At 39.3% G+C, this 14,121-nt stretch overlaps 1 protein-coding gene across 2 annotated transcripts in view; it reads left to right on the top strand.

Annotated features, from left to right (window-relative positions):
• The window catches only part of SLC25A13 (solute carrier family 25 member 13), a 103,577-nt gene that overhangs the window by 76,079 nt on the left and 13,377 nt on the right, over positions 1 to 14,121 (top strand). For both annotated transcript variants that reach the window (XM_009641993.2, XM_035897399.1), the window contains one exon: positions 6,141 to 6,281. In XM_009641993.2, the coding sequence (XP_009640288.1) occupies positions 6,141 to 6,281 (141 nt within the window). The remainder of the gene's footprint in view (positions 1 to 6,140; positions 6,282 to 14,121) is intronic.

The raw sequence follows: 14,121 nt of genomic DNA, 5'->3' as shown, positions 1-14,121 counted from the left end.
GTAGGCTCCACTTTGATTTTTTGGCTCGGCTTCTGAGAACTGAATTACCTATAACGTGGAAAATATCAAATCCACAATTTTATTTTTTTTCCCACTGCGGACTTGGTCAGTGCTTATAAACAACCCATACTCCTGCTTGTTTCTGTTTAGCCAGGTCATTTGTATCTGAGTCTTGGAAATCTGTCTAAAGCAGTAGCCGGAATGTACTTCTGTTCAGGCTAATTGCCATTCTATTTATGAGCGCTGTTAACGTGAGCGTTTGAAGGAGCTTGCTTTATGTTTTATGTACATTTGGACATTAACAAGACTCTGCATTTCTAGCAGTGTTCGCTGTTTGAGCTGCCCAAAGGAAAAACCTTAGCCAGACCAAGAGAAGCCTGTCCTCGGAAGACAAGAAAGATTAGCTGGAGAAAAACACAGTTCTGCCTGAGCAGCATGAAAGCTGTTTCTGTGCTAGCCTGGTTGGGGTAGTGAAAAGCAGATGATTGAGGGCTCAGGAAATGTCCTCGTGATCTGAAGAAAAGGTATTTACTATATGAACTCCCATTGCTAAAGAGCATTATCAGGATCCTGTATAGATAGGACCACAGACGAGAGGACACAAAATAGCATGAGATGGCTTGTCTGGATTTTTGAAGCCTGGCTTTATTGGAAAAAAAGGTAACGCAGAACCAAGCTTTTGAGAACTCAGTATGCTTTGCCCTTGACATACAGCGCCACATAATTGAGGTTGTCACCTTTGAAATCTATAAGAAAAACAGTCACTTTGGACACATGTCTGTTACTCGGTAGCTCTTCTGGTAACAGGCAAGTCCATAGCGAAATCGCCTCTGCAGCAACTCAACACAATTCATCTGATGCTCTTGCGATCTTTTGCCATATAAGCACCCAGACTTTTAGAGGTAGTTTGAAGCACTGCAGTGGCACTCTGTAAATCTGCCTTCTAAGCCTTGTTCTGTTGTAGAGTTAGTATGTGATTTTGTGGTAAATCATTTAATAGTTCTATGCCTTAGTTACCCTTTATTATACAAGGAGGATGGTGATTCTTCCGTTCTTGCATCCCTTGGGCGCCTTTTTAGGTTTGGGTTTTTTTGGGTTTTTTATGGCAGGGAACAGTCTTTATTTTGTGTCTGTACAATGCTCAGCGTTTTAGGAACCTTGACTTTAATTAGGATTAATGGATGCTAGCAAATATACAGGAAAGCAAGCTGCATCTGGAACTGGCAAAGAGTAAGGGCCTGGGACAGTGTACAAGATTCAGTATGACTGAATGTGATAAACAGTTGACTGAAAATTTTGGAACTTGCACCTGCTTGTCTTTTTGTAAATTGAATGAGTAACCAAGGCATTGTAGATGATTTCTTTTGCAGAGGTTGATGTTGGATAATTATATAATATGCTGCTTATGTGTTTTAATGGTTGCCATTAATTGCCATAATTGCTATCCCTGGGTGATATTGTTGGGAAATATTAACGCTCTAATAGCAGTAGTAATCCTTTCTTCAGCTGTGAAACCTTAAAGGTGATATATGACAAGTTGTATGGGATGGAGAAGAAAGACCTACGCTGACCCTAAATGCTCATAGCTGAGAACAGGAAAAAGGCTATGATTTGAAGGAGGTAATAAGGTTAATTAGAGGCACAAGAACAGTTGATGGTCAGTAGCAATGGAAGGAAAAGAATCTAGTACTTTCTTCTGGGATGGAAAACACAGAATTTTGTTCCTGAATAGCAAGCTGTATTCTCTTCAGAACCTACACCAAAGCTTTCAAATGGAGATGTGAATGCCCTAGGAGAGTTGGGTCTGGTGCACTCATTTCTTATCTAATCTCATAAGGGCACAAAATGCAGTTACATTAGAAAGAACAGGAATTTCTTGTCTTAGTGTAATGAAGGGGGTGAAAATCTGTTTATTTTCCAGTAAAGTTTTATTACAAGGTGATTTGAACACGTGAAAAAGTAGAAAACATTCTGACTTCTTAAACTGGAATGTTGTTAAGCGGTTGTTATTAAAGTAATTTTTTTTCACTACAGAGTGGGTTTTATTTCCCCATGGACAAAAAAAAATACCTCAATTATTTCTACTTCTCCCTTCCATTCAGTAAAGTAGGAAAGTAGAAGGAGGCATGTGATAGACAGTACTGTATTACTGTACAAGACTATACTGCCATCGAGAGGTGTTTGTTGGGTGATATCATACCAAGTGCAGAGTTAAATAACTGCAAAAATAAAAAAAAAATCCCACTTGTTTTTAAAAATTCACATGTCTGTGTTAAAGCACATCGAACATTTTATAGGCATGCAGATTTCTAACTATGTGTGTGTGAGTTCTTGGATGACAGAGCTATTTCCCTTTTATTTTCTTGCTTTACATCAAAGAAGACCATAAGTGCTTGTGATTAGGCCAAATGTTAAATTCTTTCAGAATAGTATGGGCCCTTTGTGGGCCCTTTATCTATGCAGTACCTCTAGGTGTCTACTCCTATAAATAACTCAAAATTGCAGGTTTTATTTTAATCACATGATAATAACTGGAGAGTAATAGATTCGCTTTTTTTTCTTTAAAAAAATGGTTGGAAGAGGTGATAAGGAATTCAGAATTGAAGGTATTCAAGTTTGTAACTTCAGATAGAAAAATTGGTGTTACTGTGAACTACCTGTATTAGGCAGTTGATAAAGTTGATTTTTTGTGACACTTAGTGGAGAAATCATTAAGCTTGAGCAACCTGAGCTTAAACTGTGTTTATTCTGGCCAAAAAAAAGAGTAGTTTTCAAATTCTGACCTCTGGGAGCATATTTTAAAATTTTAAAATGAGATACACTTCCAACTGCAAAGGTTAGCAAACAAGAAGGCAATGTTCTTCAACTTTTGGCCAAACAGAATGAATGAGCAGGGTGACATGATGTGCTGATGATGTTGTGCCTGGTTTTTCTATAACAGTTTGTACTAGCATGTTGAAGAGACTGGAAAAAAAAATGGATTCGTGAGATTTCTTTCATTGCATTCACTATGCAAAAACTCAGAAAGAAGACAGAAGCCATGCTATTGTGATTCAAGCTACTGTTTTGGAGATCAGGGTATCTGGAGACTCTTCGAAGTTGTGCGTTTGAGCTAGGGGGATGCACACACTGGGCATCCAATTAACCTCTTTGCCTCAAATCCCCTTCTTGTGAAACTAGAGTCATTGTACTTTCCTCACAGGAGCACTGGGAGGAAATACCATTAATATTTATGAGACACTTGCATACTATGATGATGAATAACACAATAGGAGTTACCAGTACTAGACAAGCAAGAAATCATTTCATTAGAGAGTATAGTAGCCATCTCCAGTTTGCTTCCCCCTCCTTTTGAGAGTAGGGAGCTGCAGTTACCAGCATAGATGGTTAAATAACAGGGTGATAAAAGCTCCCTGCCAGGCGACCGTACCTGTTACCACTAGAACTGCCTCTGCCCTGGTGGATAAACCAGCCTGCCTCTCCATTGCAAAGCAGGCAGGTGGTAGGAACCCTCCTACCGAGACCCTCTCTCTGCTATTGTCTGGCTCATCGCGTTCAGTTATTCACCATTTGAGTTTTGGAGTATATCTTTGATCAAATTTAGAGAATGACAGAGCTGGTTCAGGGTGTTCTGGGCTAGTACCTAGACAGTTTTGTGGAAAGACTTTGTTGGAAACTTCCGATGTCTTTCTTCAGACCTCCTGTGCAGGGAACAGTATTTCTTTTCAGTAATGCCTGATGCATGCAGGTCTCAGTGTTTTAAAAATTTGAATGCAGCGAGCTTGATTGTATGAGGTGGGTAAATAATAGCGTCCCCATGTTTCAAATAGCAAGCCGAAGCAGAGGAAGTTTGGTGTGATTTACCCAGAGCCACAAACTTCTAATGCTGCAAGTGTCGACGCAGCCGGGTTGGACATGCAAACGTAAACGTTTGTATGTGCTTGCACCTGAAGTAGTTTCCATTCATTTGAATTCAGAAATTATTTGCCTTTATTCTCCTTTAAAATCTGATACATGTTTCTATTTCCTTTCTTTAAATATGGCATTCATTTATAAACATTTTTACAGATTTTTTTGAATTGCTCAGTGTTTTGGTGCATTAATAATAAATGAAACTTAATTTTGTTGTCATCTTTTAAATTTTAATATGGTTTTCCCATAGTGAAAATGAAAGGAACACTTCCCATGGAGTCATGGCACAATGAACTGCAAGGGTATCATACGGAGAGAAAGGATTTTATTTGTGCTAACATAGATGAGTCGGTACAAGTTTTTAAATAGTGTGTTTTAGAGGATGGCTGCGGTATAGCAAACTTGCAAATGAACATTATCACCTGCAATTGGGATTTTATCCTTTTAAGAAGAAATATGTGTGATGGCATGTGGGAACGCTTAATATTTGTAATACATAGACAAAAATGTTTATTACATAGGAATTCGTAATTCACCATAAAGACCTTTCAAGGATATTTTTTTTTATTTTGAACCTTTGCAAGATGAGTACACAAGTAAAAGAAACTGTCTCATTTTTTGTTTTGAATGCTTACTTACTTAGTATGTTTCAGTTTAAGTGCAAAACTGAAGTCAGCATATGTGCCAAATAATTTATCAGTCTAATTTCTGATGGCAACAAGAATAGCAGTTTTATATGTACCAGGATTCTGGTTTGGTAAAAGCAGTTAAATTAAATTATGCCAATTTGAAAGTCAAAACCAGTTGAGTTACACAAGAGCATGCTTTTTCTGGTCAAAATAGGAAACATTTGGGATATTTTGGGGGTTATGTAAAGACTTTAATTTGTAACCACACTGTGTATGCTCAGTCTAAGTGGTAGACAAGAATAGTTGTTCGTGTGATTTGCCATTTCTTCAGCACATTATTTAAACCATATTACCGTGCATATTTTTTATTTTGAATGATAGTTAATCTGAGCAATGATTAATTCTTTTAACATTCGGATAATTAAAAAAAGATGTGCACATACTGTTTGCGTACTAGACATGGCTAGATGCAAGTGCTTTTAAATCCAGCTTATTTCATTTCAGTCATTACCTCCTAGAAAAAAATGGTTCATGTTTTGTTGTGGGGAGGGTGAGGGTTGCCCTTCGCATAGTTTGTGTGATTTCAGAACCTAGAGCTGTTGGGCCACATAATTAAGAAATTAACAGAAGTTAGAATGCCACTCTGTTGAATTTGGGCCAGATGGAGTTTGAATGAATATTGTTTTGAATACACTTAGGTAACCTTCATGTTACCTTTTTTTTTTTTTTCTTGTTTCAAATTTTTAACACGGGGTCTGCCAGTGTGGCAGAAAGGTTACGCCCCGCAGTACAGACTGTGAATGAGATGAACTTCACTAGAACGAGCAGGGTGGCTGAAGTGCTCGCCACTGTTGCGTTTTAAAACTAACTTTCAAAAATCAGTTGAGCGATGTCTTCCCAGCAAACGGAGACTGACATGTTAAAAACATTTAGCAGTTCTTGATTAATGGAGTCCTTCAGTCTGTAGACCTTCTTTATGACCTGGTGCACAAATAATGATGTGGAGCTCAGACTCTTGAGTCAAACGGCGTGTAATGGCACCGAAACTGGTAGTGCAGTGGGGTTTTAAAAACGCAAAAGATATCTGCAGTTCTGGTCTTTGGAATCCATGTGTTCTTTGTTTCATGAACTCATGCCAACATTGAAAAAGCTTCTGCCAGACTTTTACTCTTCAATAGTATGATTTCACTTTCTAAGTACTGGCACGCACATCTCAGTTACTTTACTTAATTACTAATTCTTCCTTTCACTTTGTTACTTGCTTTACAATGTTCTTGGCTTGTCAGTATTGCATAAATTGGTGGTGGTGAATGTATTCTTGCAGCAAGAATTGAGCTAACGCCTGTCTGATGTGCTGCAGTGTCCTGCAGTGCCTGATCTGCTTCCTCTCTGTTTTCCCTGACCGCTCATCTCGGGGTGTGTTGGGGGGTAGGTTTCTTACCTTGTGAGCTGCAGTTTATTAACTAATACTAAAACTTTTGTCTGCTAATAGCTTAACCGACTGCAGCAGGATTAAAAATGTCTTCTCTTAAATGTAACGGGATGTACACTGCAAATAATGTAACGTGTTAATGCACTGCCTTCCACTTTTAATTTCAGGCTGGAGGTTCTCAAGTGATCTTTACCAATCCATTGGAAATTGTCAAGATTCGATTACAGGTGGCTGGAGAGATTACTACTGGTCCACGAGTTAGTGCCCTCACTGTGTTACGGGACTTAGGCTTCTTTGGTCTCTACAAGGTATGCATTTTTTTTTATGTACACGCATTAAAAGCCAATTGCGAATATTTCAAATCAAAACATCATTTCATTGTTCTCAGAAACTTTCACAGCTGAACATAATTGAACTTTAAAAAACATTCTTCCTTATTATGTGATATTATGTCTTCATTTTTCATTTCTAACTAAGAGAAGAAACTGTCTTTTGTCTTTGAGCATGTGGTTCTTGTGGATCTTACTGAGATTTCTTTTCTCACTTCAGCAGGTATAAGTATTGTTCCTTGAGGATTAGTTTGTGATTCCTAATGTTCTGTCTGGTGTAAAAATAAACTTATTTTCATCTGCTTCATAATACAGAGCTTACAGTTTTGGAGCTGTGCTTTTGCTCTTCTGTCTTTTATTCAGCAACTTTCCCAGATGTCATTGTTAATCTGGTGATGGGAATTAATTGCAGGACAATAATAGTGAAGAAATACAGACAGTGGGAGCCCAGCATAAAAATAAACTATGAAAGCAAGCTTCCCCTTGCTAGTTTAGAAGAACATTGCCACAAATAGTATCAGAAAAAGCCGCTTCTATAAGTGTATCCTACAAACTCTACAATTCTACTTTCTACATAGATACATAAATATGTAGAAATAAAGCTAGACTTTGTTAGACTGCAGCAGGATTAGAAACATCTGTTGAATCTAATAGGATGTGCGCTGCAAATACTTTAAAGAATTAACATACTGCCTTCTACTTTTAGATGAAGGAGACAAGGTATGAGGGAGTATGAAAGGTCTTGGACTACTTTGAGATAGCCATTACACATAGTATTGAAACAAAAAATGTAATGAATGCCCTATGCTGCAGAGCACCGGGTGGTGTTTCTTCAGATTCTGCAGCCTACTTCCAAAGGAGAAACATTTCACACATTACCCATTTGCCCCAGTTTCTTTTCCTCTGTTTCTTATTTACAGCAGTGCAACTGTAAATTCAAGATGCTTCAAAAACCACCAAATAAGCCCCATCCCCCTCCTCCACAATATTTAAATTCCATCTCCATTTTTAAGCATCCAATCCTTTTAAATTGTTCTGTTAACATAACAAAGAGGGAGCCTGCCTGCGAGTAGATGTATGTATGTTTTGGCCTGGAGAGAAGTTGCAGGTCTGAATAGGATTTAATGGGGAGTTGTTTTTCCCTTTAAATTGACTTGCTAATTTTTTAGGTGTTTTACTGAAGCTGATGCTATTGTGTAAACTCTAGTAAATGGCATTATGGTGTTGAGCAGGTCAACATTTACAACTGAAAACGTGGATATGGTAAACAGACTGCATCCCTGAGGCTGTGCAGGAATGGAGGGCAGCTACTGACTTTTGCTTGGACTCGTAAAAATAAAACGTAAAATGAGAAAGAGGGATAAACTCTAGTTCACTAAAGTTAGTGGAGTTTTAGATTTTTTTTTCCCCCCTGAATACCTTCTCTTGGTGGCTGAGCAGAACTTGCTACATTTTTCCATTTTAAAATGGCATTAATGTCTTGGGTCACATGATGAATTATTTCTGCTTTCTAGAGTAGATACTTGGTAAATATTTGTAAGGAATACACCTGAACAGGAGCTGGTTACAGCACATTTCTCCATTTTAAAATGGCATTAATGTCTTGGGTCACATTACAAATTATTTCTGTTTTCTAGAGTAGATCCTTGGTGACTGTTTGTAAGGAATACACCTGAACAGGAGCTGGTTACAGCACTATGTTGCATTGAAACAGGCAGTTATTTAATCACAAGCTACACAGTTTTGTTCGTTCATTCATTAAGTCCATTTACCTCCTCAAAAAAAAAGCTACAGAAGGGTTTTTTGGTTTTACTCTTCTGTTGTCTCTGTCTCTCTCCACCCCGCTCCTTGTGTTCGTGTCCTTTTGTATGGCCAATTTGGATTTGTTGCCTACAAAAACTTGACTGGTTTGGCAAAACTAGAGAATTTAACCTGGCAATTGCAGCCATCCACGCAAGAGAGCACAGGCCACGTCAGAAGGCTTGTATCCAAGTGCACCCTTAGTCACGGCTAGCTCTGTCATTGAGCAGGTTTGTGCTGTTGTCCACATTGTAGCCAAAAAAAAAAAAAGGCAATCCTATCTGCCCCTTCTCACGTATGCTAGCAAGAGTGTTGGTGCAGCCACATAATGGTCTGGAAGAGGGAACTCATCAAAATTAAAGCCTCCTCCTCCTTACAGCTTAGTTTATTTTGAACCCAGACCAGCTCACTCTGTGGCTCCTCAGGATAGTTGTATCCAGGCAAAGGGAGGAATATCTGCATGGCATGAACCATCAGTCCCATCAGTCTGTATCAGGAGTTTTATACTGCCTGGAGATGCTTGTGGAACAGCAGTGTTAGAGGCAAAAGTAGTCCTCTCCTGAATGCTTGTGCTGAGGCTGGCCGTGCTGGTGAGGCCAGGCAGCAATTAGTAACTCATTACATCAAAGTCACCAGCCCCAGAAAAGGTTACCCAGAGACATCAATGGTCTGAAATGAAACTAGATTTGGTAGGTGCTACCTTCTCTGGTGGTGCTTCTAGTAAATTAATTTAGTGACCAAGTGAACATCAAAGAGTGATAAATGTTCTACTAATGAGAACTGAAATATCTTGGTACATTTGGAATGCTTGTACTCTTTTTTAAACAAGTCAAATTAGCTTTAAAACTATAAAAGAGGAATGAGGATATTGTGTTTATCTCAATACTTTTCATGCTGTTCACTCTAACACAAACAACTCTTTCATTTGCATCTTTTGCATCTTAATTCTTTGTTTTAGCTTTGTCTTTTGTGTCTCAAGACACAAGGCTTGTATCTCAAGCCCTGAGTGTACCTATTTTAGTAGACCTAAGTAAGACTCCATACATACTGCAGCAGAAGAACAAGAATAGATGCTTGCTTTAGAAAACAGTTCCGTTTTTGAACCTTAGAGTTTTTTTGTAGGCTTAATGGGTTTTCGTGTAAGTATTCCAGCTGTTTGAACACTGCTCTGTCTTAGCCATGATTTAGGACCAACTGATTAACTTTCTTTTGCAAGTGTAGAAAGCAAAATTCTAGACTTTTCATTTCAGAAATTTTCATTTGAAATAAATATGTGTTTGGGGTTTTTTTCCCCTAAGTTTTCTTTTAAAAAAAATGTTTAACAATCCAAAATTTAAATGTAATATTTCATGTCCTAGTTGATAACATTTTTTGTTTCTTTTTTTTCTGTTTGGTGTGGCCTGAATTTATTTTCTGTGAGGTTTTTTTCTTTTTCTTTTGTGGCCAAAAGAAAGCAAGAGCAACAAAAATTAACTATTCCATCAGTTTTGGTTCAAGACCATAATATTCCTCCTTTTTCACTTGACTTGTTAGAAATTCTTGTAAAACTGCACTAAGAAGGGTTGACTGCAGTTTTCTACAGCAGTTTCCACCACTGACCACTCAATTCACTTCTGATGTCTGGATTAATGGCTATCAAGTGCCTGTAGAGCTGTGTCCCTGGAAAAGGTGAAGATGGCCACTGTCTAGCTGAGGCCAAGCAGGGCAGGACAGTATGAGAAGCTGTACAGAGGGACGGGATCCTCTGTTGCTTACAGAATTTCCTTAAAGGTCTTGCTTTGAGATGGGAAGAAAAGGGATTCCCTCAGCCTAACTATTGGCTGGTGAAATCCACAGAGAGCAAAAATAAATGGTTTGTCTGTACTGCCAGCGGTGGAGAAAATAGGCTTGTTACAGAGATAGAATAACTGGGGGGATATCACATATTTAACAGGAAAATGGAGCCCAGAAGACATGATGTTAACTTGAAACTAATATTACTCCAATGATAATTTTTCAAAGTAGGAGCACGGATATTTTTAAGTGGTTGGTTTTTTGTGATAAATGAGAACATTACCAGTCAGTCTGCAAGCTCATAGTAGAGCTGAAGTGTTTCCGTTGTTCGTCAATGGGAGTTTACTTCTGTGTTGATAAGTTACAAACCTCTTAAATAAGGACTGGTCATCCAGTCTGCTGCACACTGGCTTTTCTGTTCCTCTTGCTCTGCTTTGGTGCTGTTTTGTTTACCGCGTTGCAAGGACTGCAGCGAAAATTCTCTTTTCCCAGTTCAGAAATAAATCATCTTGAAAGCTGTTCTTACCACCATAGATCACTTCGGCATGCTCTGCTTAGTTCCTATGAATCTTTTATGCTGAAATTCGGATGAAAATCTTTAAGAGTCCCATATAGTAGTCAGCAAGGAAGAATGTACTTTCATTAATTATAACTGCAGCCAGAAGATGTGAAGAATTACGTACGTCGGTCTGAGCTTCATGAAGCAAATTCCTGCATGTCTTAACAAGATCTACTGCTTGTTGTTTGAATTTTTATAGTTTGTATTCATTTCTACCTGTGAATCACTTTCTGTGGATTTTAAAATAAAATGCCCACACCCCCCTGGTATAGGTAATTTCAGTGTTCCTGTCTTGCATTAACAGAGAAAACCAAGGCACAGACAAGTAAATCTTATGTCTCATATCAACAAATTAACAAAGGAAATGCTATGTAAACCCTTTTTGCATCCAGCTGAGTGAATCTTATATTGATTAGGATGTTAATTATCCCAGCATTCTCATCCACATGATTAGCCATTTGGGGATCACCGAGAAGCTGGGTTGCATAGTTTTGATGCCCCTCTATATTAGTGAGATTAATATTATTTTGGGTTGTTCGTTGGCACGGTAACGTGGTGCTCTGCTGTGATGGTGACACAAAGCAATTCACAGTAGTACTCTGCTGAGATCTCTGCTCTGTGCTCCACTCTACTTGCAGACTTGATATTAGAATCAGAATAATTTGTGGTGAAAACCAGTCTGGAGGTCATCTGGGCAACCCGACCCAGTATTTGACCACCTTCATGGTTTAAAACAAACGGAACAAACCCCTCACCCTTTTTCTAATGCCTAAGTGGTACTGGCTGTGTTCCAGCTTCTAGCACTGCCTCTAATCCTTTCACTGTGCACCTCCAAGAAGAGTTGTCTTCCCTGCATCCTCCCTTTAAGTAGTTGAAGAGAACAATATGGTCATCGCCTAGCCTGCTCTTTTCAGAGTTGAGCACACTGAGTTCCCTCGGCCTTTCCTCATACAGCACATGCTACCCAGCTGGCTTGATGGCCCTGCACTGGACTCACTCCAGTGTGGCAACGTCTTTCTTGTACTGGAGAGACCAGAACTGGACACAGGACCCCAGATGTAGTCTCACCAGAATGGAGGGGAATAATCACTTCCCTTGCACCGTTGCTGCTACAGCCCAGGGTGTGGCTGGCTGTCTTCACTGCAAAGAGGCATTGCTGACCCATACTCAACCTGGCCACCGGTACCCTCCAGACTTTTTCTCCAAAGTTGCTTTCAGCCTCAGCCCTTGCTGCTGCACAGGGCTATTCCAGTCCAGATGCAGGACTTTGGATTTGCTGATTCGAACTTCATGATGTTCTTGTCAGCCTGTTTCTCCATCCTGTGAGGGTCTCTCAATAGCAGCCTTGCCCTATAGCTCACTAGCTACTCCCCAAATTCAGTTTCATCCAGTTATCTGCTGAGAGTGCAGCTCATGTTCCACCAATGTAGCTATGAAGATACTATGGCAGACCATCTCAAAAGCCTTGCTCATAGTCAAGATCTACAACATCCATTGCTGTCCCCTCCACCACAGGTCTGGCAAACAGGTTGGTCAGCTGTGATTTGGTAAATCCATATTGGTTGTTCCCAATCTCTCTCTTGCCCTTCATATGCTTGGAAATGGGTTCCAGGAGCATTTGCTCCATAAACCTCTCAGGGACAGAGGAGTGCCCAAACAGCTCGTAGTTTCCCAGATCTTTTGTCTTGCTCTTCTTCAAGATGGGCGTGATGTTTGTCTTTTTCCAGTCATCAGAACCCCCTTGACTGACTTGACCTTTTGAAGGTAATAACAGCCTCACAATGACATCAGCCAGCTCTCTCGGCACCATTGGAGGCATCTCTTCTGGTCTCGCAGATTGTGTATGTGCAGATGGCTTAAGTGCTCTGTCTGCAGGTAACGCTGTGCTCTTGCAGACTTTTCTGGTAAGCTTGTGGAGCTGAGAGGCCTGAGGGCAGATTTTTACTAGTGAAAAGCAAGGCAAAAGTAATTTCTCTGCCTTTTCCATGTACTTTGTCACTAGGTTTCCTGCCCCCATTGAGCAACAGCCTCACAATTTATTTAGTTGTCCTTTTGCTGCTGATGTGCTTACAGAAGCCCATTTTACTCCCCCTTCACATCCCTTACTAACTCCAACTTGAGCTGACCCTTGGCTTTTCTGACGCAACTGCTGCATGCCCAAGCAGTGGTCCTGTATTTCTCCTGGGTAACCCATACCCACCTCTGCTTCCTTTTTACTTTCTGCATTTGAGCTCAATTGTGAGTTCTCTGTTCATCCCTGCTGGCCTTTTGATGTGGTTGCTCAATCTTCTGCCCAGTGGAATGGACCATCCTAGGATGGTGCTTTGAGGAGACTCTCCTTGAAGATCAGTGTTATCTTGGTGTACCTTTGTAACTCTAGAAGTTTTTATGGGGGAAAAATTGTTACCACAGTGCATAGAGGTCCAGGTCAGATAATTTAGATCCCCTCTCCTTCTTTTCTTTCCCCACCAAAGAACTAAAGACAAGTAGGTCTGGAAAAACAGAGGGGGTTTTTCACTTCAACTAATTGTCCATCATAGTAAGTACAAGAATTTAAAGGCAAAGCTTCCTCCCAGACTCCCTGCACCTTCACTGGGTGTTCAGATACTAGCAATTCTGTAATGATACGTGGCTTAGAAATAAAATGCATGTTAATTCCAGCAATAAAAAGATTTGACATATGCAGCTCACTGGGCTAACTGCTGGGTTGAACCCCTGTAGTTCTTTAAAGCTAGAAAGCAAATATTTTTTTTCTGCCTTTGTCTAAAATTCTGAACTACTTGTGTAAATAAGTATTTTAAAACATTGTACTTCTCAAAACCCAGCTGCTCCTTTGGGGAGGCACATAACAGCACTTTTGCAGAAGGAATTTGTTTCCTCTATTTGTCTTCTTTCTGCCAGTAATTGTTGCTGTGAAAGCACCAGGGCATGGAAGCTTACGACTAGTAAATTCTTCTTTAGCTACAGATGTTCTGTAGATGACAGCTATTCTTAAAAATATATCCCAGTCAGGGAAAATATCATTTAACCTAACGCAAAATGTCATTTGTGTTGGCAGAAATGGAAAAGGATACATTTCTGGTTTTCAGTATTTTTAATAGGTTTTATTTAATTTCTGGTCACAGTTGAATATTGGAGTAATCGTACAACATTAGCAAATACATTTTCTGTCTTCTGCCTGTCTTACACAGTAATATGCATAAAGTCCCGTTAAAGTCAGTTGAATTTATATTCTGTTGGTTTCGAAAGACATCTTTAAAGTGCTCATATAAATACACATTGTAAGTACACCTACTTATTTTGTACATCATAGAAACTCGTATCCATATAATATCTGCCATAAATGTTTAATAAAATATTACTCTCTTTATAAATCACCATTCAGAATAGTGCTTTGCAGCATAATAGATGGTGCCACTCCGTAATTTTGCACAACAAAGTTATTCTGTGATGCTACGAAGACGGTAAATTAATATGGTAGTAAATGATACTTCGAGGAAAGGATACCTTGGTTGTGGTAATGTTTATGATTACAATTACTAGAAGGTATTTACCTCAGATTTGTGCTTTGGCTGATATTGCCAACACAGTTTGCATTTCCAAAGCTAGTCAGAAAAGCTTCCAAAAGCTGCCTCTTTTTTTTTTTTTTTTTTTGACAATTTCAAAAAAGGCTTTCGGGGGTTTTGC

The sequence above is a fragment of the Egretta garzetta genome, unplaced genomic scaffold, assembly GCF_000687185.1.
Source record: "Egretta garzetta isolate BGI_Z169 unplaced genomic scaffold, ASM68718v1 scaffold30, whole genome shotgun sequence".
Classification (NCBI taxonomy): domain Eukaryota; kingdom Metazoa; phylum Chordata; class Aves; order Pelecaniformes; family Ardeidae; genus Egretta; species Egretta garzetta.
This window is presented reverse-complemented; position numbering and strand designations above follow the sequence as displayed.